General features: G+C 42.8%; 2 protein-coding genes across 11 annotated transcripts; both read right to left on the bottom strand.

Annotated features, from left to right (window-relative positions):
* Positions 1-275: 275 nt before the first annotated feature.
* pgghg (protein-glucosylgalactosylhydroxylysine glucosidase) lies at positions 276-9,513 on the bottom strand. Of its 5 annotated transcripts, none has more exons than XM_037107049.1 (15): positions 9,386-9,512; positions 7,580-7,890; positions 5,964-6,300; positions 5,654-5,864; positions 5,139-5,574; positions 4,937-5,056; positions 4,477-4,608; positions 4,296-4,407; positions 3,988-4,060; positions 3,772-3,908; positions 3,545-3,678; positions 1,748-1,843; positions 1,566-1,663; positions 1,269-1,483; positions 276-753 (listed from the first exon to the last, which is right to left on the bottom strand). In XM_037107049.1, exons 3-15 carry the CDS (start codon positions 6,205-6,207, stop codon positions 677-679), a joined length of 2,085 nt encoding a protein of 694 aa, XP_036962944.1. In that variant the 5' UTR covers positions 6,208-6,300; positions 7,580-7,890; positions 9,386-9,512; the 3' UTR covers positions 276-676. The 5 variants fall into 5 exon arrangements, with proteins under 5 accessions (XP_036962944.1, XP_036962945.1, XP_036962943.1 ...); XM_037107050.1 differs by having other exon boundaries at positions 7,738-7,890; XM_037107048.1 differs by having other exon boundaries at positions 5,964-7,890.
* Positions 9,514-10,603: 1,090 nt separating this feature from the next.
* zmp:0000001167 (protein phosphatase 1 regulatory subunit 12A) lies at positions 10,604-27,250 on the bottom strand. 6 transcript variants are annotated; one of them, XM_037107039.1, is made up of 26 exons: positions 26,829-27,104; positions 22,390-22,520; positions 22,051-22,169; positions 20,294-20,450; positions 20,022-20,166; positions 19,857-19,931; positions 19,655-19,734; positions 18,265-18,470; positions 18,070-18,179; positions 17,791-17,988; positions 17,564-17,646; positions 17,373-17,462; positions 17,120-17,221; positions 16,930-17,034; positions 16,759-16,849; positions 16,512-16,655; positions 16,314-16,419; positions 16,101-16,204; positions 15,914-15,973; positions 15,790-15,812; positions 15,622-15,685; positions 15,415-15,519; positions 13,970-14,020; positions 13,718-13,768; positions 13,356-13,411; positions 10,604-11,930 (listed from the first exon to the last, which is right to left on the bottom strand). In XM_037107039.1, exons 1-25 carry the CDS (start codon positions 27,102-27,104, stop codon positions 13,376-13,378), a joined length of 2,712 nt encoding a protein of 903 aa, XP_036962934.1. In that variant the 3' UTR covers positions 10,604-11,930; positions 13,356-13,375. The 6 variants fall into 6 exon arrangements, with proteins under 6 accessions (XP_036962934.1, XP_036962931.1, XP_036962933.1 ...); XM_037107036.1 differs by lacking the exon at positions 13,356-13,411 and having other exon boundaries at positions 26,829-27,250; XM_037107038.1 differs by lacking the exon at positions 13,356-13,411 and having other exon boundaries at positions 18,265-18,446; positions 26,829-27,250.

Raw genomic sequence — 27,250 nt, 5'->3', positions numbered from 1 at the left:
CAAAACATGTAGAAATGTAACTTGATGAGCCTTGAAGTAAAATCATTGTGTGTGGATTAGTTTGAGAGGCATGAACTGTGTTTTTTATGTAACTGATGACCTCTTTCTGCCCCATCATCTACAGCAGACTGCAGGACTGCTGCTGCCTTCCTCCTCCTACATAAAACAGGATATTTGAAGCTATCAATCACACAACAAAGGCTGGGTTGATCCAGCTAACAGAGGTAAGGTGAACACTCACAGAAAAAATCGAGGGGAGAAAATGAAGTGGAAAATGAAGATTTGCACAGAATGAAAGGAGTTTTATTTGAACACATTTTGATCACAAAACAAAATATTTCATAATGTGGCATATTACAATAGCAAATAACTGAAATAAGTTGCAACAGATGTTTTTTGGACACTTTCAAAATGTTCATGTCAAAACATTTTTTCATTTTAACCAAATAAAGAAGTACAATAAACATTCTGTAAAATGATATAAAAACAAACTCATGTTTAGTAATTCTTGCGATCCCACTGTGTTATACAGCAAGCTATTTCATACATTTTGTCCATGGTTACACAAGTGAATACCAACATACAACTGAGCAGTAGCTCAGATATGAAATGACTTGGTCAGCATCATTTTAATTCTTTGTACATGAAATGATCAGGAGGGTCCCAGGTTGAGGTTTCAGACGGGCCAACAGGAAGACGTCCAAGCCTGTTTACAAACATACCCAGGCTCTCGGGGAAATGTTACTGGCTGCCCTAGAAATACAAATGAGTACATGTAAATTAAATATAATCTGTTACTACTTCCGTGATTAAATTTATGCACACAGTAAGAGTAATGCAATGCTGAATATAATTACATAATAACACATGAAAATCAAACCAATAAGCTTGTGGAGTCATTTTCCTGTAACAGGTAATCTGTCGTGCACCATTTTGGATTGGGGTGGGACTGCACCACAGGATGTTTATGAATTGCATTGTTTAATTAAATAACTGAGAAACTGAATTCCTCTAGGTATGATTTTTTTCACATCCTCCAGTCTGCAACAATACTTCAATCACACATGCCTTATTCTTATAAGTGCTGTGTCACTCTAATGTCCCTGAAGGCCGCAGTTTTCTCCTCTAAATGGGAGTCACATTACAGGAAATCACTGCAATAGACGTCTGTCTGTCTTTTTTCCACTTTAGTATCTAAAAAGATAAAAATAAAAGTTATTCTGAAAAATGGCACCTTTGAAAGCATGTCGTGCATGTTTGCGTGTTACCTGGCGAGAGAGGGATTTTGGTTCCTGATGCCTTGAGGACCACCTGCAGATCAGGGGTCTTGGCACGTCCTGTCTGTTCCCTCACTATGATACAAACTTCATTTTTCCTCAGCAGCCAATCCATCTGACTGCCCAGGTAGTTCACACCACGAATGCAGAGCTCAGAAATGTCCTTGGGGAGAAGTGGAGAAAAGGCCAGGCATTCCTTCTGAACTCTAGAAAGATAACACAGTATATCAATCACCAAATCACTGCCTATGTGTTCTGTGTATATGTATATAGGGGAGTAATACCGACCTGAAGCCAGTGTAGCCAAACAGCACAGCTTGCAGGAATCCTCCCATACCTGTGAGGAAGTTGACTGCACCAGAGCCATCTGATGATTCACTCCATACCTGTGAGCAGAGGTAATCACACATTCACTCTCCAGTCAAGAGGAATATTTTAGAATTAAGAGCGTGTGTGAGACAGAAGGATACCTGGAAGGGTGCCTGGATGTTCTTGAAGCACTTCTGAAGTAAACTCTGCGCCTTCTCCGCCTCCCCAAGCTCCATCCAGCCGATTGCAAACATACTCTAACAATGTAAAGTAAAAGCATTGGTGCAAACATACACTAATAAAGAAGAAATGGCAGTCTTTTACATACAATACAAGTGTTCAAGATTTAATCACTGAAAAGTCTGAGGAAGATTAAACAAAAGCTCCATGGTCAGCAACAACAAATAAAGTAAAAATATTTAGATACTGTACAAGTAAGCACTGACAAATGTTTTTATTTTTAATACTTCAAGAGTCAATGCTTGTAAGCTTTGGAGCTGTTTTAATATTTTGGCCACATAGGGGCGCAACAAGCTGTTATCACAACAGTCATGTTTTGTCACCCTATAGTTGATAACCTTAATAGTTAAAGTTGATACGGCTAACGTGTTAGCGAACATCTGTCTATTTACACATCCAGCACTCATGGAACAACATTAGCATATACTTAAAGTCACTCTCTTGGACTCATGATGATTTTTTTCAAGCTCAATATTCAATATATTTTAAGCTCCGTTTTTTGGTCGCTAGCAACTCCTGAATAATACGGAATATCTGCCTATATAGCTGCTAATTCTTCCTCGATGTTCTCTAGCTAAATGCTAACTGTGTCACAGCTTGGTTAAATGTCACTGTGGTGCATAAAGTAAGTGATTATTGGAGCCCTCAATTGATGTTTTCTTTGTTAAACAAGAACCGTTTCAGGCAGAAATGTTCACGGACAAGGTGATGTATCACATTTTTATTCATGTTGTGTTTAGTCACATTCGCCTACTTCCCTCCTCAGTCTGATAAAACGTCTGGTGTTTCCCGTTTTTCCCCTTGAGTTATAGCAATATGCTTTGTCTTGGTTTGAACATTGTTGGAAACATTTAGGAATGGAAACTCAACAAAATATATAATAATTATCTTAGAGATTTTAATTGTATATCTGTAAGTAATATTTTGAATGCAAGACTCTTACCTTGTGATATCACTTACTTTCCAAAGGATCTGAATTATTATTTCACAACTGCCAAGTTTTAACTAATAAATTATTAAAATCATTAAAATTGTTAAAGCTGTAGTCTGTAACTATTTTTTGTTTTATCTGCAATTTAAAATTGTCATCATGATCTGACAGGTCATCTGTGTAAAAATCCACTGTCTTTGGCTCCACCCAGAGGCCCTGATTTGATTTGCAAGAATTCACCTGGCACAATACAACCAATCAGAGCCAAGGGGGGTGTCTGAGAAGTGTCAATCACTAGCCCTTTTTAGATAGAAAAGGCAGCACATTTGCTCCAAGATAAGGGTGGCAATGTGCCACATTGACGCCTCGGGTTTAGATAGCAGACGAGGCGGAAATATGTGTACCCTCCGAGGCGGCAAATCTGCGGACTAAAACAGACCCCCAATTTGCCGCCCTCTGTCTAAAACCGCAGACTGAGCCGCCAAAAGGACAGGCAGTGTCTGTGCCTGATCTCACTTGGTCAGATACGTTCAAACTCAAACTGTAAACAATGGCGGAGAACAGACAGTAACAACAGAGCCGAAAAAAAATGACCCACCATTGCCCACGTCAAAGAGAAGAAATAAGAACTCTGACTTAGAAAAGCAGCGTCAAAAGAAAGAATTGAGCCGAGCCAGAAAGAAAACAAGGATAAATATCGGAGCGTCATTTCAGAGGAGGTTTTCTGCCTAAGTCCACTTTTTTCTCAAAACTCCAGACTGCAGCTTTAACATTTATTGTGTCTTACCCATGTCATGGCTGGACCGCTGGGGTCAGTTACTGGCTCATACGCTGCAAGGTCATTCCTCCTGACCTCTGGGGACATTGGCAAATCAAGAGGGTAGCTCAACATAACTGCATCAGCCTGCTTCACTGGATGACCTGTGACATGTCCAAAGGACAATCTGACATCATATTGTGAACACTCAGCTTTTTTTAAAATATAGCTCAGTGTCATAAGTCTTAAAAATGAACCTTTAATGTAGCCATCAAACTCGGGATGGTACTGGGATTCTTGGTCGAAAGGTATTTTGAGGCCATCGGCCACTTCCTGCCATTCAGTTGGTGCAGGATGTTGGAGGAGGGCAGCCAGTTCTACAGCGAACTGGAGACTGACGAATGAGAAGCTTTTTGTATTATTGATATTCATCAGTTTAAATCGACTACAGGTAAATATTCACACACAAGTACCTGAATTTGGCCACAGTGTTTGTGAACACAGAGTTGTTGACATTGTAATAATATTCATCAGGTGGCATGACACCTAAAGGCATAAAAGAAAAAAAAGAAAAAAATAGTCATGCAATTATATAATGATTACATTAGTATAATGCTTCCAAATTAGCCACAAAAGTATCTTAAATATATGAATATAGAAATGGAAAATTTTACATTGCAATAGCAACATTAATATAAGGTGACTAAATAGGATTTTGACCTATAACCATGTCAAGCTGACAGATACAGCAGAATAACATCTTTCTAATAAAAATCTTTACCTATGAGGTGATACTTCTGGTCCTCAGGGTTCCAGGTAACTCTAGAAACCCAGTAATCAGCCACACCATAGATCACCTCACTGCCCCGGCCCTCTGTGAACATGGACAGATCCTGCAACCAACAGCCCCGTTAATATCATCACACAGGCTGAGACAATAGGATGGTGATAAAAGAATGTACCTCGGTGAGGTACAAGTATCGTTGGAAGGCCAGGGTGACGTCTCCATTTATATGAATCTCTTGTTGTCCGTAAATGTCCTCTGGACACACCTCCCTCCCTGACACAGCACTCTCCCAGGGGAACTTTAGTCCCTGTAAAGTAAGAACACTGATTCAGAGGACTCGGACACAGTTTCATTATTAGAAGTACTTCTTACTACGTATAAAGAAGAATACAAACACAAAGACCGAAGATATCAGCCGTAACATAATGATTTTGTGTTTAATTTGTATTGTGCATGTTTATTGTGTTTGTGTTATGGGATCCTGGAGAAACGTCATCTCATTTTTGTTGCACTACTTTTGTTTGTACAGCTATATGACAGTAAAGCTTTGACAGCAGTTCCACAATTGCCTCAAGTAACAAGCTAAAAAGACCAATTCTTGTTCTTGTGCACCTTCATCCCTCTGCTCATCATACCTTGTGGCCCTGCTTTTGTGCGTTGTCCTTTGCACCATCTATAGTCCCCACCCTGTACTCTAGCACTGCTCGGGCTAGCTTGGGATAGAAAAGGGCTATACCAGGATACATCCAGAGGTCCTGTCAAGAGGAAGGTAGGGTTACTGTGTGATATATCATACTACCCAAACAAACAACATGCAAATAACGTATCTAGCCATACCTGGTCCCAGAAAACATGGCCCCAGTAGTCCTGACCATCCCCTCCATTAGACAGCCCACCTGGACTGACGCCACCAAAAGAGCTGGAGGTGTCATGTATGGAAGGGAAGGCACTGAGGAGGTAGAACATGCAGCCAATCACGGCCTTGCTCAGGGTTTCTGACCCTGTCACCTCCACCTTGCTCTGCAGCCACAGTTCTTTCCAGGCATTCTCATGAGACGGGCGCAGGTTGCCTGCCGCCATCAGATCCAGGCCCTCATCAAAACTGGCCTTGGCTATGTCTAAGCTGTTAGTCCCGACCAGGATGAATCCCCAGCGAGCCTGGCTCTGCTCTGGAAGCAGTGTCAGAGTAGAGGGTAAATGGCTCCAGATAAGGTGCACCATGGGACAGGAACCTCCTGGGATCTCAGCACTCTTTGTCATTCCATGGATGTACCTGAATAAAAGGTGAGTGTAGACTTTGAGAGATTTCATACTTGTACAGTATATTCAAAAAGTGTCATTGTCACACTTACGTTCCTCCTTTGTAATCAGGACCAGACTCGAACACGATGTCTTTGCTCTGAGGCGTGAATGAACTGACCAGCTTTACAGTGATTGGCTCCTCTGAGGTCACCTGTCGCACCAGCAGAACCTCCATCACCATCAGGTTGGAGTAGTATCGGTGTGAATACAAAGACTGTGAGATGGTCACATTTGCCGAGCTCAGCGTGTGGGTAAAGATGCCTGGACGAGAAGATGAGACAGTGATCATTCTTCACGGCATGAAATAAGATCAGCAACAACATGTCCTGAAACCAGACGGTCAAACCCTGCTGACGCTACCTGAGTGAGTGTCTAGGCTGTAGGTGTGCTGGGTGGTTTCCTCCGTCTCCACCTCCACAGCGAAAGGACAGGGGACATCCGCTCGGTGACACCGTCCACCCTCCCCGTTATACACACCACCCATATGCATGATGTTGCTGTACACCCTCCATCCCAGACGCCCATTGGCCAGTGGAGGGAGGAAGCGGCGGTCAGCAGGTAGAGTGTCAGTGGAAAAGATGTAAGGGTCTGAGTCACAGGACATGTCGAGGACTGGAGCTTTAATTGGAAAACTTAAATGGAACCAATAAGTCTGATTCCTCAAAGGCAGTCAGGCTCCGTTGATTTTGTCCCAGCTCTTGAACAATGAAAGATCAACTTATGTTAGTATCCTTTGGAAACGTTACATTCAAAACTAATGTAAATACTCTTGTTTACTTGAGCCCCATTTCACACTGGCACATTTAATCTCCGTGTTTAGCCGGTGTTCAGATGCTAACCCTGCAAACTCTGGGCTGAACCTGTTCTGAAGCAGGGCAATTAAGCCTTAAGCAAAAGTCAAGGATGTGCCAGAATTTTTTTTTCTGACCTGGGACGAAATGGCATGTGAAAAGCACTTATATTCTGATTATTTAATTATTTTTTATATAATGGTTATATTCTGTATCTATGCAAATATAGTTGGGCTAAACTACGCGTTACATGTTCTTAGCCCAGGGATTTCCTTGGGGAGCTGTTAGCCCCAAGCTAAGGGAGCTGTTATGCCTAAGCGAAAGCTATTGTTAGCCCATGGCTAAGGAACCGTTAGCACCAAGCAGAGGGGAGCTGTTGGCCCCCAGTGAGGGGCACCAATAGCCCCAGGCTAAGAGAGTTGTTGGCCTCAGGCTAACACAGCAGTTAGCCCCAGGCTAAGGGAACTGTTAGCCCAAAGCTAAGGGGGCTGTTAGCCCAAAGATAAGAAAATATTCACGTTGGCCTAATACTGGTACATTCCAAAGTGGGCTAACACTGATTTTAGTCTAGGACTAAAGGGGCTAAGTTAGCATGGTGAACAGCCCTATTGTTAAACCAAGATTAACCTAATACCTGGGCTATATGATTCACACGGTACATCTACCAGCTCTGGGTTAAATATCCTTTGGAATGTGTGACTAATGTTAACAATTAAGAATGAGCAGGACTCAGGGTAGCCCACTTTGAAAAGTGCCAAGAGTTTACCAGTGTAAACTCTCTTTTAGCCTGGGACTAACAATGTTTTCAGACCAGGTCTAAATGCAGTGTGAAAAGCTTTTAGTTCACCATGCATGGTTAGAGACATTACATCATTACTGGAAAATTTTACGGTAAACAAACACACAACACTTTTTTCACAGGCTCCTGCCAATAAAGACTATTTGTCGACTGTGTACTTTGACACTTTTGTGTCACAAGACATCACCCTAAGGCATCACCATGCAAAAACGTGTCATTTAATGAACAAAACTAAGGTTCACTCCAGGGCAAATACTTTCTCCTCATTAAGTAAAGTTGACTGAATTTTGTCTGAAAATAAACCTACAATCTCAGCGATCGGGTCTAAACCACTCCTGCATAACTCCTTCTAACACATTACTGCAGTGGGAATGTTTTACTCTCACGTGAACTGGAAGAATCATCTGTTTCTGCAACAAAGAAAAATGCAGGAAAAAATGGAAAATTGAGGGCAAAAGTTCCAGAAAAGCGCTTGTTGTTTCCAGTTTACAGCAAGAAGTTCCTTTTAGCACTCATGTCTACTGAAAACAAAGAAGTTTATTACATTTTGTACAGAGGAAGTTTGAGGTGACGAGTATCACTGCTGTGGGAGGAGACCATGCAGCTGTGTGTGTAAAGAAAACCTGGACAGGACCCTCTGATGTAAAACATGACATGGACTTCATGTGGTGGACAGGTCACAGTGTGTCTGAAGCAGCTGGGGACATACAGAAATACATACAAATAAGTAATGTACTCATCACACTATAAATCATGTCAACTCCCAGCTTTAAGAAAAAGATCTGAACATTATTAATAAACACCTTTGTTTATCTTTTCCAGGCTCTAATGGCTGCCAACTTGTGCATACGTCTGTACAGTTAAAACACCACGACCACTGGGCCGAGGCAGTGAAAATACTCTCCAGGTCACAGTGAGACTGTTTACCTTTTCATCCAATCTTTTCCAAGAAGTTGACATCACTCTCTCCAAACTAAATCATGTCCTCTCTCCTCTGCTTACCAGACACCGTAAATCTTTTACTGTTATGCTGATAGCTTTTGTTTTACTCATTTTATCCAACAAATCTTTAAAGTCTTTGCAGTTAGTGCCTCTGAGACTATGAGCTTGAGGAAAGCTGCCTGAGAGAATCACCATTCTCTTATAAATCTCCGCCTTAAAGGACAAGTTCACCCAAAACCGAAATGTCGAGCGAAATTTCGTAATCCACAAAAAGTTTCTGGAGCAAAAAATTGTTGCAGCACTCTGCTAAACAACCGAAGTGGATGGCAACAAAAGAGCTCAGCTTTAAAAGGGTTGTAAAAAATACTTTTTCATGTAAATGTGTTATCTCTTTTATCTGGAGACTTATATTATGCCAGACTAGCTGTATGAAAATATTTTTTGTTGTTTTGAAACCAATCCCCATTCACCTCAGTTGTTCAGGAGAATGCTGCAAGACAGATATGCTGTGAAGCTTCAGAGATGATTCATGCATGACAGTCCGACATCGGACTTCTCATTGGGATGGGGGTGAGTAGATAATGACTGAATTTAATTTTTAGTGAACTTATCCTTTAACTTTTATGAGCTCATACTATTTTGAGAGTTTTCCCATTTTCTCTTTTTGTTTAATTTTCATGCATGGACCATTTTTGGAAAGTGCTCTACAAATACAGACATATTATTAATTTTCCGCTATTATCATTACCACACTTTGGTCACAGGGTTCTGTTCCAATGAGGGCCATAGGTGGAAGTTGCCCCTTTAACATAGTGCACAAAAATAAAGCTGGTGCAAGGGCGGCATAGAGGTTAACGAATCATGGTGCTCACTACATCCACCAATTTTACAGCTCAGCTCGTGGGAATATTAATTTTAAAGCCTGTGTTACGGAAAAGGAACATTGCGCTATCTAGCTGCATCGTGGGAATTGCAGGATACAGCATTTTTTAGGCTCGACACATGCTAAAGATTAAAAGACTGGATGATATCTCCACATCTGCAGCTTGAATTCTTTTTAAAATTTGACCCCTATGAGATTATTGCAACCTAACAGCAAATCCCTGGAGTAGCTCTGTAACATGCACCATGTAAGCATTACATCAACTGAAATATTATATTTCAGATCATATTTCATTTTCAAATTTCATTTTTTTTTTTTTTTTTTTGAGAGTGAAACAAGACACTGCCTAGATTAGATACCTAAATACCTTTAGCTGCATTCTTCGATCCTGGTTCTGTCTCCTGATTCAAATGATCCGCCTGTCATCAAGCTCTGCTGAGGCCTGATGACGGCCCATTCATTTAAATCAGGTGTGTTGGGAGCAGGGAATCATCTGAAAAACACAGGGCAGGTTCCCCAAGGGACTGAAGAAAACTGCTATAGACGACATTACGAAACACGTCCCCGATTAATCTACTACCAGAAAGTGCCTGACACAAACTACATTGAGCCTCAGCAGCGGTCACCCACTTTGCTCTTTGGTAGCCCTGATTACAGGATCATAGTCTGAGGTATGTTTGGGTGCATTATTTCTCAGTTGGTCTGTAGCTGTCATCTATCTACAAAAAAAACCCCCAAAAAACTGCAGCATTTCATTTGTTTCACCACTTGGTGTCACTGAGGAGCTGTTTATGTAGCATCTGGCATCATGCCGGGGGTCAGAGCCACAAACCCTGGGAAAAGCAGTGCTTTGTCCATATAAGGCTGCAATCCATCCGCTTGCCTCTTCCTCCCCAGCTCCCTTCCTCTGTCTTTCTCAGACCTGAGGGATATTTACAGAGAGAGTGCCTCGGCCAGCCTGCCCTTCCTTATTAGGAGCTCAGCTTGTTGTCAGTACTTCTACCCTGCAGGACAGTGGTCCATCTCTCTGCTCTCAGATGAGACAAACAGATGGATGACTGGCGTTAAATACACTTCATGCAGATGGACAAGACTTCAGAAGACAACTTAAAGCTTTCACCCAGACGTCAACTGAGCACTCATCCAGCGAATGTAACGACACTCATTTTTATCATATCAGTCAAGCCACTCGTGATGTACTGTCCACCTGGGAGCTGCTGTGAATTGATGTAACAGTCCAAACATACTGTAAATACATTGCATGTTCGCTTTGTGTGAGTGCTGTCATGTTGCAGCTGTTCCTCTTTCCTTCTCCCCAGTGATGTGGGACATCTGGCTACCAGAATACAGAACGACTATACTGTACGCAGGGATGATACAAGTACAGTGTGGGGGAAGCAGCAAAGAGGGAAACCACCAGGTGACCACAAATCTCAAAAGTTAGCAGTCTGATGACGCCATCTGATATGACATGTTAGTAAAAAGCCAGACACTTTAGCACAAAATTTTCCTTGAATCAGGAGTTTTGTGCACAAATGCCGATGCTGATACAAATTCTCAGCATCCAAAATAAACAGGCAGTCGCTACAAACACACTTTTTTTTTTATTAGGGTGCAGACATCCATTCAATATATTAGAAAACCAACATGTGAAGAAAGGCTACATGGAATTTTACTTCAAAAAGGGTATTGTTCAAGACTAATATTTATACACAGATAATATACATAACCATGCTCCCTTGCAAGAGAGGAACTGACAATGAAAAACTATGAAAATAATCTTTATCAATGGTAATAATTAAAACCATTCATAGCATTATAGGCTTTGACAGAACAGCAATTCCTATAATTGTGCAATGACCTTTGACCTTCAGCTATGGGTAACTTCTCCCTCCACTTACTCAGTGAGAAGGCGCTGCTCTGATATTAAGTGTGTGTCTGGAGGACGGGCAAAGCCTCGCAGATCGTTTTATTGCTTTGTAGATAGTAAAGTGCTGCGGTCGACGGACCTGGTTCTGCGGTCATTTTTTTTTTAAGAGCATGGAGTGTGTCTGTGGTCACAAAAAAATAAAAATTTATGTGGGGAAGTGCATGGGTGGAGAGGTAGGTGGGTTCAAACACTTGCATGTGGAAACAAAACAACCCAACAGAGCTTCATGGACTTCCCCCCCTCCCCGCTGAACGTCAGGACGTAGCTGAATGTAAGGACAGAGTCTGATTTCAGAGCTGGGTTTTTTTTTTTTTTTTAAAAGAACTACACCAAAAACTTTGCTGACAACACCTAACATTTGATCCGTGAGTGGGGTAAATTCGTGAATGTGTGACGTGAGTGTGTTCACAAAAAAATAAATACTTAAGTGGGAGCTTTAAGGCCCAAGCTGCCTTGTGCGCTCGTGGAATGTGCATCGAGGAAGTATGTGATGCACGCATAGGAATGTGTGCGCATGTCCCCCCTGATGCACAGTCGTAGTAGATGTCGTGTTTCGTGCGTTGGACCAGCCGTGGACATACTGGCTGTTGTCAAGTCCGATGTTGCGACTGTGGGAGCCTCTGGCCAGAGCCACAGGCTTTCATGCCGTTGGTCTGCCTGTGACAAACGGGCATTGAAAGGCACACAAAAGCCACTCCAGCTGTTCACAGAGAGGCATCACAATCCAAGTCAAGCTGTGGTGTTCATATACGTGGGACATTCTGCTGCTTCTCTCCCCCTCTCTCTCTCTCTTTGGCACCGGGAGGAATGTGTGGAAGGAGGGAGGGATGGATGGATGGATGGAGGGAAGAAGGGAGGGGGTTCCCTGCTAGTGTCTCTCTCTCACTCTTTCCAGCTATTTGGAGAGTTTGCTGATGACACGGATCAGTGCTCCATTTTCATCTTTAAGACGCTGGTTGTCCGCTCTCAGGTCAACCAGAACCTGGTGGTGAAAATTGAGCTCACATTAAAAACAAATAAAATAAATTAAAAAAAATGTTTGAATTTCATTACTTGATTGTATTGCTTGTGTTCACATTTAATGTATTAAGAGATATTAGATGAAAAGTACACGTGTAACGAATAATATTGACAGTCTGATTTAAATGTCGCAGTAAGCCATGACACAGAATACCAGCAAACTTCTGTTAATCCGCTAATCCATAGTGGCATGCTAAAATGTCTAAAAAAAGCCTATTAAACAACTACAGAATGGTTAAACTGGAACCGCTTTGGGATAAAAAGGATCATTTATTCATATCATTGCCGAAATGTATCAAATAAAGCTGTTCCGGTGAACTGTGACAACTTAGGTCATGAAATGATTAAAATGCTGCCTGCTCATGCTACAGAGCCTCAGCAATGGGGAGCAGGACTTTCACAAAGTTGCTATTAATTTTCCAAAAGTGTGTCCTGCATATGGTACCACATGTTTCAAACAATATATGCATTTCATTAAAAAAAAATAATAGTGATGACCAACAAAAAAAAAAAGATTTCTACAATCATATTTTCAAAAGAGGTGTTGAGTATTGTTTTATAAATTAGTACTGTGGTACTGTGAAAACCTTCAGTCATGCATATCACTAAGGACTACTCTCCTGCAAACAAGTCATGTTTGAACCCTCTGTGGGATAAATCAGTGTTAAAGGCCCAAAAGGAGTAGCTGGAAACAAGAAATGGATATATACAGTATATTTATAAAAATCATCAAACTGAGTATATGCTTTGTCCTTATATATTCATATTCAACATGTTATAAAAATGAAAATTGTAGTTTGACATTTGGGCGAATATATCAATTTGCTTGTTACTGAGAGTTAGATGAGAAGATTCACAACACTGTCATGTCTGTATATTCAGAAAACTAAAAACTTGTGTCCTGGCTGTTCTCCAGTCAACTACCACAGTTACACACATTGTTAGAGGACACATGAAAACAATAATGAAAATGACGAAACAAATAGAGCAGAAAACACATTTGGTTAGTAGCTACTTGCCCCTGTGTCCTACAGATTGTAAACAGTCTCACTGCTGATGACAAAAGCTGTCTCTAAAAGAAGGTGTGTGAACCCCATTGCTACACTATGGCTTAAGTGATGACAGCACAAACCATTGATCGATCACTTGGATGAGTCTCTGATAACAGCTTTTTTTTTGTATTTTTTTAGGGGAGGTTGCTTAACAATCATGACAGGCAACCAGCAGAGACTGAAGTTAGCTTCATACAGTCCTGCAATAGCTGTTTCCTCTTGTTTCAAAGAGCTAACCAGGTGATGGTGAGATTTATTAGCACCATAAAGACAAGAAAGTGGTATCAGTCTTCTCGTCTAACTCCTGGCAACATGTAAAGTAAGCGCATATTTACCAGAACGTCCCAGTAGTCCCTTAGAGAAATGGACTCACATTCTTGCTCTCTTCTTTCTGTATTACGTCAGGCAATTTATAAAGGAGTCATTTCACACCCAAAATTATGAGATTGTAGGGATCAGATGGGTAAAAAAAATACCCTGAGGTAGTAGATAGTAGCAAACAGAAACATCCATCATGTGAAAAGCAACCAGATGCATCCACCATATGTGACAGAAGCACATCACACCAACCTGAAAACAGCTCAGAGTGTTCACTGTATAAAACGGCAGTGTACCTCCACATCACTGATGCCCTGCACAAGCTAAAGCCAAGCTAATCAAGCAGAAGCATGCAAAGTGTCTGTGAACATCTCCTCACCTTTAGCTCCTCCTCCAGCTCTGCCATTCTCAGCTCCAACATCCTCCGGTCCTGATGCCAGGGAGATGTGAGGGAGAGTGGGGGGTGAGGTGGGGAAGAAGGAGGACCCATAAAGGTGAGTGGAAAAAAAGTGAGAAAGTGGTTCAAGTGAGGGGGGGGGGAGAGAGGAGAGAGCGTCAACAGAAAGCAGGGGTGGCTATAGTGAGGCAGTTGAAGCTACAACAAGTAACTACATCAGCAGGGATGCATTACCTTTCTCTCCAGCTCCAGCATGGCCGAACAGTCAGTGAAGCGCTCCTGTCTCTGTTGGATTCAATACGTCAGTAACATTAAAATCATCACCATGACAGACGCACACTAGCACAAGCAGCCCCGAGTAGGGCTGCAGTGATGTACGGTTTCCACTGGCATGGGATAAAAGTTGACCATTATTATACTGTGTGTTATACCGCAATAATCTCACCATTACGACCTCAGTCATGAGTTTAACAATGTCAGTAGCACAGTACCATCTATGTTTGCTAACATTAGCTACTGGTCAAGCTATACCAGATCACATAAGGCTGTATAGGCAAAACCCTGGCCTTTTTTTCTTTTGCTAATCAAAATACTTTTTCTTAAATCAAGAAGATAAAAAATACCTTGCTTGCACAAGTTAAAGACATCTTTTGGTGATTGTAGATAGTTTAGTATGTGAAATGGTCAAACTTTAGAGGTGGTTTGAAGCAAATAAATTACCCTTGAATTGGAATAAAACTTTTGCTTTTGTGCTCCTACTACAACCTCAGAGAGAATATATAAAAGACAAAAGTGTTTCGAATAAAGCAAAGGACGGTTTAGTTTTGGTTTCTCGTCATATTTTGTACTGCTTGTTTATTCTTCCATATTTTGCTGACTGCACACAGGTGTGGGGCGACATGTCTATGAGTAATAGTAAAACCTTTGTATGTGTTACAGGAAAGAGCAAAAACACTTACGCAATAACACAAACAAGGTGGATATAAAAGAACAAACCAACAATTTATCAAGTCACACGTGTTGAAATTTAAAGATTTAGTTGATTTGAAAATGTTATCAGTCATGTATAAAGCCAGAAACAGTCTATTAACGGAAAATGTACGGAGGTTGTTTATATTAAGATCAAAGGAAGAGGATCCTAGATGGAAATTTAACTTTTATGGTCTGTATGCACAAACTACAGCAAAGCAGATGTGTATTCCATTATATGAACTGAAACTGTGTAATAATAACCAAAATGCTGCTCAAATATCAATAAGAGAATCTATGAACTGAGCCTGCTGTGTTTATTGCTCAGTGGGGCTTTAGAATTAATTAATTGCACTGCTAGTGAAATTCAATCTTTGTGTTTTGATTTGAGTGACTTAAGTATTTCTGCTTTCAAAAGTTCCAGATTTGAATGTGTAATGGTTGAAGATCCAAATCTTTGAGTTGTTTTTCCCCACAAAGAAAAAAAACCAGAGAAAATTGGAAACAACAAACATCATGTTTCAAAAATAGTGTTTGGGGTAAACAGAATAAGGTTTTGGCAGACAGGATGTCTACAAGTAAAGCCACCAGAACTGAACACAGAAATACCAGCCACAATTACAAAACCTGTCAATTACCACTTCAAGATGCTTTCTTTTGTCTTTGCATTGGGATGTTTACAGTGACCATTTGTGTGTCTGAGTCATCACCTGTGTGGCCTTTTCCAAGTCCAGCCTGGTCTGACTGATAATTCTCTGGGTGTCCTGCAGCTGAGACTGGAGCTGACTGTTTTCTCTGGAGACCTCCTCGAACATCTGAGGCACAGAGGTGCACACACAAGCAAACGCGGCAGTAAACAACTGGGACAAATAAGAAGGACAAATGCTGTGACCTCGATATCAGCTCTGTCCGCTGACCTTCTTAAAATCCTTGCTCTCGGAGCCCCCTCCCTGGATGCAGTCATTAAAGGAGATGTCCGACCTGAGGAGAGGAGCAGAGGTCAGAGATAGTGCGATCAATACATCGATTTTCCCTCTTTCTTTCCTCAAGCAGCAGCACAAACAAGTCAAAGGCCAAATGCATACCTGGAACTCGAACGTCTGACTGTCTGTAAACAGAGAAGACAAACAAACAAGTTATAGCTGGTGTCTTAGGTTACAGTCCATTGAATGAGCTAATAGAAACACGCATACACACACAAGCACACACCTGTGGATCCAGCCCACTGCCTGAGAACTCTTCCTCTCCACTGGGATCATTGTCATCACTCTGTAGACGACACAGACAGCAAATTACAACATTATTATCACTTCATATTAGCAGCCGCTGAATTTATCCTCTCTTGGGAGCATTGTTTACTTTCCATCCAGAATAAAAAGAAGTTTGGAGAGTTTACCTCCCCGGTCCTCTGTGCCTTCCTCCTGGCCCGAGCTTGTCTCCTCTCCCTGCGCTCCCTGGCCCATCGCTCAGTCTCACTCTCCCCTGTGCCGGCCTCAACATCTGGAACAATGCCAGAAAGCAGTCGTTTAATAGCAAATCAAGTATTGCAACGAGCACCACATCGTCGAGCTCTAGCTCACGTGGAAAAAAGCAAAGTGGTGATGCGTACCTCTCCTGTCAGATCCAGTCTGAGGCCTTGGAGTGCCAGTGGGCTGTGTGAGGCCCAGCAGGTCAGACTTCTGCAGACTGGCAATACGAGACCTCCAGCTCACTTCCTGTAAACACAGTATCCCCTGTTATGTGACGTCACGTGACGTTATATAAGCACAGTCAATGCAGGGCTATAACTCTGAAATATGGCTCTCACCCCTTCCTCTCCCTTCTTCGCTTTTGCTTCTTTCTCTTTCGCTTCCTTCTCTTTCTCCTTCTCCTCCTCCTCCTTCTTTTCTCTCCCTTTGTTGTCCGTCTTCATTGTCTTCTCCGCCTCCTGCAGATCTGTTAGCGTCACTCCCTATGGCGTGAAAAAAAAAAAAAAAAGAGATAACACCGTCTTATGCACCAGTCTGACATACACTAAAACCTGCAGTGGACATGTGAGCAGGTGAGGTCTGTACCTGAGTGGAGCGGCGGGACTGCCGAGCGTGTCGGGAGCGAGCCTTCCTCTGTGCCTCTGCCTCTTCATCCCGCACTGGTGTCAGATATGACCTACACAAGTCCCACACTTTTAGACACAATGCAGCACTCTCTTTCCCATCCACACACACAGAATAAATGCCTTGACTCACTTGCGCCTCTGCTTGGTCTCCTGTTCGCCTGTGGTCGTGGTGCCTCGAGAGTTGGAGGTGGTGACGGCAGGCTGATCCTTCTTTTCTGTCTGTTCCTGAGGGAGTCTTGAGGAGAAAGAAAGAGTGTGACCATCAGATCTTAAGGGTAAGTGAGAAAAACAAACTGTTTAACGAGTATAAAACTAAGTACCTCTGGGCCAAGACACTATTAAGGCGGCTGAGTCCGGCAGAGCTTGTTCCTGTGCTAGCTGAGGTCACAGTGGGGTCATCCAGTCTCTTTCCATAAGATGAGCTGGAAGGACAAAACCCATTGGAGACACAAAGGCATCTTTCACAGCCACACACACAAATTAGTATTCAATGCTGGGGGAACATAATAAGCTGTGACACAGCAAACAGAAGAGCAAACAAATACAAGATGGGCGGTGAGCAGCATGACTGACCTGTGAAGCAAAGAGGGGGTGGAACTAGTGAGATCATTCCCTGATTGACTATGAAGGCGCCGGGTGTAAGAGGAGCTACGGCTTAGCCAACTGGGAGAGAGACAGGGTGACAAGGGCACATATGCGGTGACTCAGAAAAACAGATTCTGGTTTCACAAGCGCAGGAGCACATGAGAGCACAGGAGGCCCACCTGTTGGAGTTGTCAGGGCTGCTGTCTGGAATACTGAAGAGTCTCCGTGTAGGGATGGGCGGTACCCGGGCGAGCTTCGGCTCCTGAGAATGAGATCAGTTTTTTTTGTGTGACTCAGCGAATAGAAGCTGTAAAAGAAGCCTTTCTCTGGACTCATGACATAAAATAATAGCTGGTTTCATGGGTGTGAAAATCCTCGAATCATGTGAGCGCCTGTGGTCTTGTACCTTGGTGTCGGCCTCGGAGCTCAGACGGGGGCTGGAGGCAGAGCGGGTCATGCCCAGGACACTCTCTGGAGGTCTGCTGGGGTCCTGGCTGGCGTCAGACAGTCCAGCTGAGCCCAGAGTAACCGAGCTGCCGGCCTTCCTAAGAGACGTCCTCCAGGAGCCCGGGGCCTCGGTGGTTGGGGGCTTGCTTAGGTCCTGCTACAGAGTTGAAGTCATCATCTATATTGTTCAGTATCGTTGACACAGGATGTGCCTACGTAATTTCTCTACATATTTTACCTTTTTTACTTGGCTTGCAGCAGTACTCGTTGACATGGAGGTAGGAAGCAGGCTGGTGGCGTTGCGTTTGTTGTTCAAGTTGTTTATGATCTCTCGGTTCTTGGCTTTCTCTGAAACCGTGTGAGGTCACATTAATGAATCACTAGCAGAAGTCATAAAACCCATCTGATAAAACACCTTAATCAGATCTCTTACCCGATTCTGCATCACTCTCCGACTCGCTCTCCTCCTCTGAGCTGGAGCTGCTGGATGCCTTCACCTGGCTCTGAGACTGGCTCCGTCCCGTCTGGCCTTCCTCCTCCTCATCCTCGGCCGGGCTGCTAGGCAGGGCTGGGGGCGGATGCTTCTCGCGCTCGTGGAGGCAGATCTTCTCCTTACTGCTCATACGAGAGATAGAAGTCCTGCAGGGGCGGGGCCAAGGTGGGGTGGAACAACAGGTGGCATGCAGGGAGCTGATCAGTGAGGGCTATCATTCCATGTGCAGCCAATTAGAGCGAGCATGCAACACGTTGGTGGGCGGGATAGTGGGTCACTTTCTGTGATGCCATGTGCACCATTGCCGTCTTATCAATGGATCACCATTCAGTTAAAAGTAACTTTGACCTACAGCTTTTTACTGAATCATATCTAATCTTTCCCCAATATGTGATAATGTGAACAAACCCACAGGGATAAAATAGCAACAGAGCCTCCACACAAATGACAAAACAATGTGTGTCCAAACCACATACTGTATACTACAAAGTACATGCTGTACCAATTACATAGTGTACTATGTTGTTTTTTAGTTAACAAAAAGTAATATTATGTTTATTTTATGTTTATTGGCTGTGTAATGTGATTTTGATCACAGTGATGTTGTTTGATCCCAGACAATAAACACCCCAAGAACATCTAGACTGACATAACTCCAGACTACACACATAAGAAAAGGTCTGGCCTTAAACATTTATCAGTATGGCAAAGTCATGGAAAACAGTCAAACTGGCTCAAACTACTGCATATCTGAAAATCAATTTTCAACCAAATAGTACTATTCTGTGTGACAATAGAATAATCATTAAAATAATTTATCATGCAAATATGACCAAAGAAAACATCCCTGTTTTCAGCCTCTCAAATATGTAATTTCCTTCTTTTATCTGGTTTAGTTTTCAGTAAGCGGGGTGACATTTTTTTTCACAATATTTCATAGACGATTTACCAATTAATCTAGAAAATAATCATCAGATTATTCGATAACGAGCATAATCGTTAGTTGCATTCTGATGTTGCTTTTTTTAAGGTGTACTGTCTTTTTCCAGTGTGTGCTGTTCACACTATTAAATGAAAACATTCAGTAGGAACAGTATGAACCTGGGACACAGACTGTTGCTGACTGCTACATCTATTCAGTGTTACGTCAGTGGATAGAAGTAATGTGGCTCAAAGGAATGCTGGGACTGTTAACATCATACCTGCATGCAAACTACTGGTACTGGGACTACTGGGATTCAGCTGAGGGACAGCGTAGCGTGTGCCCACATACACACTGACACGCACACACATCACACACATGCCCACACATCAACACACTGGCACTGACCTGCGCGTGCGGACTGGTACCATGGTGATTTGCGGGCTGTTCTCAATAACAGGAGTCTGTTTCTCCTTCTCACTGCGTAACTGAAGAGGAATATAAACACACATAAACACAGAGAAACATTCGGCGCTGTAATGCGATAAATCATATCAGGTTTATCTAACTGAGTGAGATAGTTGTGGAGCCTGTGTGTAGGTGGACTCACAGCGTTCTGTTTCTTCTGTAGCTCCTCCAGAGTGTCGGCAAGGTTCTCATCGGCAACATCTATAGGTGTTTGGCCCTACATGTGCATTCAGAGTGCATCAGTCTTGGCACATTTAGAGGCTTTAATGACATGTGTTTATGTTGATTGCGTTTGTCTCGCACTCACCACATTGTTGACGGCACTCATATCGCACATGTGGTCAGCAAGCAGACTGCACACCTCCTCCTGCCCCCAGTGGGCTCCTGCATGCAGGGGAGTCCAGCCGTCAATATCCCGGCTGTCCACATCGACGTCACACTGCAACAGCACTCTGAACAAGGGCAGGGAGAGGGGAGGGAAACACACAAGAGAGGGAGAAGATGAGAGGAATATCCATGAGAAAAAAGACAAATGCTAACAAGCTGTTATCGCTCCTGCATGCGTAGACTGATGCTCACTTCAGGACTTCGATGTAGCCTTTGGCAGCGGCAACGTGCAGAGCGGTGGCCTTGGTGTTTGGATGAGGTGTGAGAGTGCCGCCCCCGTCCTGCACGGCCAAGGCGTCCTGGAGCATGATCCTCTCCTCCTCCTTTCTGGCCTTGTCCACGTCTATTCCTGTGAAGCACACGTGGACAAAAAGTTGCAATAAAAAAAATTTTAAAAAACACGGACACACAAACACACCATCAAATTTGATTAAATACATTGTCAGTTTAATTAATAACATACTTTAAGACAACACACTCAGCTTTGTATTCATTCATCTTCAGTGATTTCAGTTGCATGATGGATCTCAACAATGTGTGTATGTGACATTGATAAAGTTATAAGCCTGGAGCCGCAGTACACTTCAGTGCTATGGAGGTCACAGAACATTTGGTACACATTGACTCTGTCCTCATTTCTTTGCCTATTTTTGTCTGCTCAGAGCAGACATGTGCTTTAAATGTGACCCCTTGTAAAAACGGGATGTGACAAAAATGCAGAGCAAGTTTTAGAGCCATATGTTTACGAGAACAATTTGAGACACTTAAGCTCTGTTTTTGTGCTTCAAGTAGCCCGAGCTCTGTGTGATTTCACTTTCATTCATTGAATTTATTTGTGAAAAAAATTCACTGTTGCCAAAGCTGTTGAGATCACTCATGCAAACCATCAGCTGAATAAATAACTTTGCACTGGCATACTGGCACCATTACAATATACTAATTTTTGAGAGGATGCTGTAACAGATTTCATTTACAAGCACAAAATAGTCAATGTTTTCACTTATTCGGAAAAAAACGTCATTCTTTACTCAGATGTTTACATGGCTAATGAAAACGAATATTCATTTTATATTCCTGTTAAACATGCAGCGGTGCATACACTGACACTTTGGGATTGTAGGTCAGGTTGGCCGCCACCTGAAAGCTTCAGTGTTCGACGAGTTAGGGGTTACGCTCAAAAATCAACAATCTTACTGACAGGAGCTCTAAAAGGGACATTGTAGCATAACATCTGATGTGCTGCACGTGCCGTTTATAGTGACTGCTAAGTTTAAACTTTAGCACAAATCAAACATACAGCTTTAAAAAGTCTGAATCATGAAATCACAATATACAATAGATATGGAAATGATGAATGAAACATAAAATGAAGGAAGTATAGGTACCACAACACACATACCAAAATACATCAATAAACATCAAATGTTCAATTACTTAAAATGAGTACAGCTCTGGTTTGCTTCTAGCCAAGAGTTAACCTTTATTGTAAAATATTTTTATAACAGGAATCAGTTTGATTTCAGTTAGTAATGTATTTCAGAGTTTAAAGCCTTTTATGGAGAAAGCTGATTGTCTAAATTTAGATCTACAATGTGGTATTTTACAGTTGCCATTCATCAGGCTCCTAGTTACTCTGTTACTGTCTTGTCTTTTGATATATCTGGAGAGAGGCTCTGAATCTAGACTGATGATACATTTGAAGATTAATTTGAGGAAACAAAAATGAATAAAGCTCTCAAAGATGAGTAGATTATCTATATTTAGTATCTGACAGTGATACTAGCATCTAGCAAAGTTATTATTTTAGCTGGATCAAGCAGGCTTGATTACAGCCTCACAACAGCCTTAAATCTGATGACAACACAAACAGACCGTCACATTTTGCAGTTGTCATCCCGTGCGCAGCCATTTCTCTATGGGACTGTCAAATGCAACTTTAGACTCCTCACCTTGTTTTTTGATTTCGCCTTTGAGAAGTCTCTCCATGGCGTCTTCTGTGGCCACATCCAGGGGAAGCTCTCCTTCGCTGTTCACCGCTCCGACGTGGGCACCATGCTCTATCAGGTATCTTAAAAAACAAACACAATCAACATACAAGTGACACTAGAACTGGAATACTATATAACATATATTAGTTGCATGTCTTTTACCTGACATCACTCTTGTCTATTGTAATATTCTGTACGGTATCTACCTCTGAACTGAAAATGTAAAGTAGGTCTACACTTTTTGTATACTTTAAATTATAATGGCAGTGATGTGTCATTGTGGTGATGGCCAACACTCACTTGGCGATCTGGATGAAACCGCAGGAGGCTGCAGCGTGCAGAGGAGTCCAGCCCTCGTTGTCTCCTCTGTTGACGTCACTCCCGCTCTCCACCAGAAACTGCACCATCTCAGCATTTTCATCAATGCAGGCCTGCCATGGGACACACAGCCACATGATGGATTGCCATACAAGTGTTTATTGTTTGTCGCTTACTCTAAGAATCCCCACTGCGCACATTAACAAAATGAAACCAGAGAGCAAATGTCAGTCAGAGTCCAGTTTGGGTTCAGTAGAAATGGTCTTTGACCCTCTTCATTTTGGTTTGTTGTGAAAGGCAAAACTGCAGTCACTTCCAAAATCTATTAAATTCAACCAAAGCACTGGGACTAAAACAATGACTACTGTGTCTACTCGTGGTAATGACTTTCTGTTAAGTGGGCTGCTAAAAGCCCTCAAGTACTTTCCAAAACAGTCATTCTGTGGTACGAGTGAAACAGCGAATCTATTTAACTGCTTTTCCCAAGGCAAGGTTTAGCTAAGATCTCAATGTGACCCAACCCAAGTCCCAAGATGAATCTCATGAGGACCTCATGGTTTTTATGTAGATATGTTATTATTATTTATGAGAAAAAAACTCAGAGGATGTGATGCTGTGTGTACCCCAAATTTATACTGCAAAAAACTGTAGTTATTAAGTCTTTAACAAGTGTTAATCTTGAAACAGGACAGAATGAGAATGATTTCTGCACTAGCATCAAAGTTAGTTGTCATTTGTACAAAAAAAGAGATTTTCCAGCAGTGACAGATTTCCTTTGCTTATTCTCTATGTTTTTTCTTTTTTTGCAACAAGCTGAATTGATAAACAACTACCTAAATTAAAAACCTGCAGAGCCTCCCAAAGAAGAAGTAACAAGAAATAGTTTAGACTATGCAGATGATTATTTTCACGTTTGGTAGTGTAAGTTTCTCACGTATCACCATCACATTTTCCCAGAGCCTAGGGCGACGTCTTCAAACTGCTGCTTTTTATCAAACCAACAGTCCAAAACCTAAAAGACTCTTCGTATACTATCATAAATGACAAAGAAAAGCAGCACATTTTAAGAGTTAAGAAACTGGAATAGTTGTAACATCATCTTCTTTCAGTTGACTAACCATTAGAGATGTTGTTTAAAGACTGGGCTGCACTAACATTCAATAATGCTGCAACTATCAAATCATCATAGATTCATTTGTGTGTTTTTTTTTGGTTTTTTTTATCAATCAGTTGTTTGTATACTTTAAAAAATATGCAAAAATTAATGTGAATGTAAATAGCGTTTTCTAGAGCCCACAGTAACAAGCTCATATTGCTTCTTTTGTCCAAAATTTAGACTTGCTGGCAGCGTAAGATGAAATGTTAAGTGATCATGAAAGTTGTTTACTAAATTAACATCTGCTCATGACAATCCACCCAATAACTGTTGAGACAACAAGTGTCAACTGCATGCTGACTCTTAATCAGGGGATTCCCAGAGCAAGTGGGATTCATCCTCCTGGGATCTTGAACACCGGCACAAAACTTCATGGCAATCCATCTCATAGTTGTTGAGATATTTCAGTCTGGAGCACTGACTGACCGACAGACCAACACTGACAGATTCAGCACTGTGCACTAGCAGGTAGCTCGAAGACAGATAGAAAACCAGCCTGAATCCAGTGTCCGTGTTTCCTCTACATCCATATATGAGTGGTGGAGCATCATAGTGAGAACATTAGCGAGATCAAGGCCTAGTATGTATAAGTAGCTCTTTATCCATGATGAAGTGACCATATATGAACAACATCAGTGCTGCAGCCACTTATAGCACAAGACAAGACCAACAAGGATGGACGCTGAAAAAATACCAAAAACTACCCGCTGTTATCACTGCTAGAAAAAATGCACAGAGAAAACAATGGAGGGTTAATCACAAAGATATTCATTATTTTCTTTCACTACTAGGCTACAAAGATTAGGCGTAAAATATTTTGATGATCGACTGATCATTAAAGTCAATTTTTCAAGCAAAAAAAAAAAAGGTCAAACCTTTGCAGGAATCTTTCGGTTAAAGGCAAACCAAACAGTCACATATTCTTATTTTCCTACTCTTCCTCATGTCTCGTCTGACGGATGGATAGATGAATGTTGGGCTGCACGATTAATCAAAATATTATCGCAAATGCAACAAAGGTAAGCGTCACAAGAAGCTGCATTTTTTGTGAGACAAAACAGCCCATCACAATACCTTTGAGAATAATCACAGTATTACTTTTTGACCATGTCGTGCAGCCCTATATGGACGGATAAAACCTGGATGAGCAGCATGTTTCTATAGCGGCTTTCATGCATACTTCTTGCTAACTTACTGGAAAACTTTTGAGGCACCACTCTTGTTTTTTTTTACCACTCACACATGCAGCTACATCATATCAACTACATCACTGACAGCTGATGAGATGGCATCTTCTCAGGAAAAGAGTGCCCTCCCTAATGTGACAGCGTTTCCGGACGCTCATTATCATCGCAGCAAGTGTCAGGAGTGGGAACCTCGTCCATCAGGCTGTCTTAAGCCACCAACTGTAAGAGGCTTTGCATTAAGGGGTAAATCAACTAATCACAAAGCTGCTACAAGTCTCCGCCCTCGGTCATAATATGAGATAATTAGCATGGTAGTAGGGGTTGGTCTGAGAAGAGGCTCGTAGAGGCAGAACTCTGCTAGTCAAAAGCAGCGTTCACTTGCAGCAGAGGGGGAGTCCTCTGAACAAGTAGGGGGCTCCCAGCTGAATGAATGAACAGAGGGCACTTCTTGCACCCTGCACGTTACGAGGGTGCACACACAGCCGGCCAGCAGCAGACTCCTTCACTGGGTCATCAAGTGACTCATTGTGGAAATCGCCTTTGACAACAGCAGCTTGTGCTGTTTGAGGAATGTTTTCCATTTCTTCATCCGAAATCCCTAAAAGTCCCCACCATGGGGAATTGGCAAAGGAGAAGGAGAAAGAGAAAGGAGAGGCAGGGAGACGAAGGGGGGGAGGAGGGAGGTAGGAGGGGGACAAAGGAGAGAGAAAGCATAGTGGGGAAGACAGAAAGGCTTTGGATGGAGAGGATGGAAAGTTTGGAGAGAGTGGGCCTATATTTAATTCTGGTTGCGAGGCGACCGATGAGCAACAGGGGAGAAAGGGATGGAGGGACCACACTGGGTGACGGTCCCACACGTGGATCCGCCGGAGGAGGGCACGTTTAGCCAACATCCGGGCTGGAGCATGCTCAATCTGAACTGGTCACGGGAAGGTACCACACAAGGGTGAAAACACCGATGACATCAGGCTTGCTGAGCTACAATTCAGCTCCAGTGGGCAGGAAAATTAAAAAGCACCACCGCCAACATTTATGCCGACTAGCGTGCCTAGATAACCAAAAGTCAAATCCACGAGACTGTGAGATCACCTTATGTGAAGACGCAGCAATGTGTTTATGACACGCGGTATCATAAAAGCAGAGGAAATACTGCATCAGTGAGGGCTTGTGTGACAGTGATGCTATCCAGACGGCTCCTCTGTGTTATGACTGAAGTGGAGGGGAGGGAGGGACCTTAAAGGCTGAGCTGCATTAACACTGGAACATGCTTAGAAGGAGAAGAAGAAAGGCGTGCAGCCAATTTGGGGCATGCAGGAGCAACAATCTTCAAACTGTTGTTAAAGAACTGAAGGCTGAACCAACCCTTTATGATGGGTGCCACAGATGCCACGATCACAGTGGTAGTTTTCTGGTAGTTTGCACAACCCTGCAGCTTGAAACCCCCCCCCAAAAAAAGAAAATCCAACCTAAGTCCTGATGATCAGATGATGAAAACCTCTCTGAATTCACTGACCTACTATTTAGACTCCAGCAGGGACTGTCTGACACAAGCCTGCCAGTCAGTGCCTATTAATGTCTCAAACTGATCCCACAGGCTGTGATGTGGCCGGTTTTTACTGTCTGCTGCTCGCTGCCCCTCCACACATTACAAGTTAGAGTTGGGATAGAGAAACTAGCCTGTACTTTAGTAAAGACAACAGTGCGGATGGCCCAGCCTACCGACAGGATAATAAACTAACTCAGGCTGTTCTACAAAGGCCAGAGACAGTGCCGCTGCTGCTGCAGTTGCAGGGGAAACACAAGTTCAGTTTTTAAGCTAGCTTTGTCGAAGCTGCCACATTGAAAAGCACCAGAAAACTCGTGTATTTACTGTATTTAACAGGACTTTTTTTTTTTTTAAAGCTCTTAACTCCACGATAAGTTCACGTTAACGCTCCTCCGCTGTGACGACCATTAAGTTAACGGATAAACGGTGAACGGTTGCCGCTACTTGTGCGGCTGTTAGCAGCGCCTTCACTCATGTAACACGTAAATAAACCCACTTGTTACCAGTTGGAGAGTAACGTTAACTTTCCCACCTGATGAAGCGCTGTCAGTCCGTCTATGTTGGCGTGGTTTATGTCAGCTCCCTGCCGGAGCAGCGCTGCCACCTCCTCCCGGTCTCCGGCGGAGCAGGCGGCCATAAACACGGCTCCTTGGGCGAAGCGGACTTTCGCTCGCCGCGTCCCGGAACCGCTCAAAGTTTCCCGGGCCTCCGACCCCGTCCGATCCGTCTCCGAGCCCAGCCATCGCTGCAGCTGATCCTGCCGTCGCTGTTTGGCAGCTTCGGACCGGGAATGGTCAGTGGCCGCCATCTTCCCTGGTCTGTCCCGGACAGATTCAGCTCATGGTACGAGGAGAAGCGGAGTGGAGGGTTTGGATTGAGCCGAGCCTCCCTCGGGCTGTGCCCCCTGGTGGACACACTGGAAATGAAACCGTGAACTTCAGAGCGAACTTCTGT

This window comes from Acanthopagrus latus, chromosome 8, assembly GCF_904848185.1.
Source record: "Acanthopagrus latus isolate v.2019 chromosome 8, fAcaLat1.1, whole genome shotgun sequence".
Taxonomy (NCBI): domain Eukaryota; kingdom Metazoa; phylum Chordata; class Actinopteri; order Spariformes; family Sparidae; genus Acanthopagrus; species Acanthopagrus latus.
This window is presented reverse-complemented; position numbering and strand designations above follow the sequence as displayed.

Bases quoted from the DNA above. Each gene is read 5' to 3' on its own strand.
- pgghg (XM_037107048.1), bottom strand. From the start codon at position 6,207: ATGTCCTGTGACTCAGACCCTTACATCTTTTCCACTGACACTCTACCT. The intron at 4,609-4,936 runs GTATGATGAGCA...CTTACTTTACAG, and splicing joins CACAAAAGCAGGGCCACAAG to GGACTAAAGTTCCCCTGGGA. The intron at 1,484-1,565 runs GTCGGTATTACT...TTATCTTTCTAG, and splicing joins TTTGGCTACACTGGCTTCAG to AGTTCAGAAGGAATGCCTGG.
- zmp:0000001167 (XM_037107036.1), bottom strand. From the start codon at position 27,104: ATGGCGGCCACTGACCATTCCCGGTCCGAAGCTGCCAAACAGCGACGG. The intron at 19,932-20,021 runs GTGAGTGCGAGA...ATGCACATGTAG, and splicing joins TGAGTGCCGTCAACAATGTG to GGCCAAACACCTATAGATGT. The intron at 15,686-15,789 runs GTATGCATTTGG...TCCTCTCCTCAG, and splicing joins GTCAGACGTTCGAGTTCCAG to GTCGGACATCTCCTTTAATG.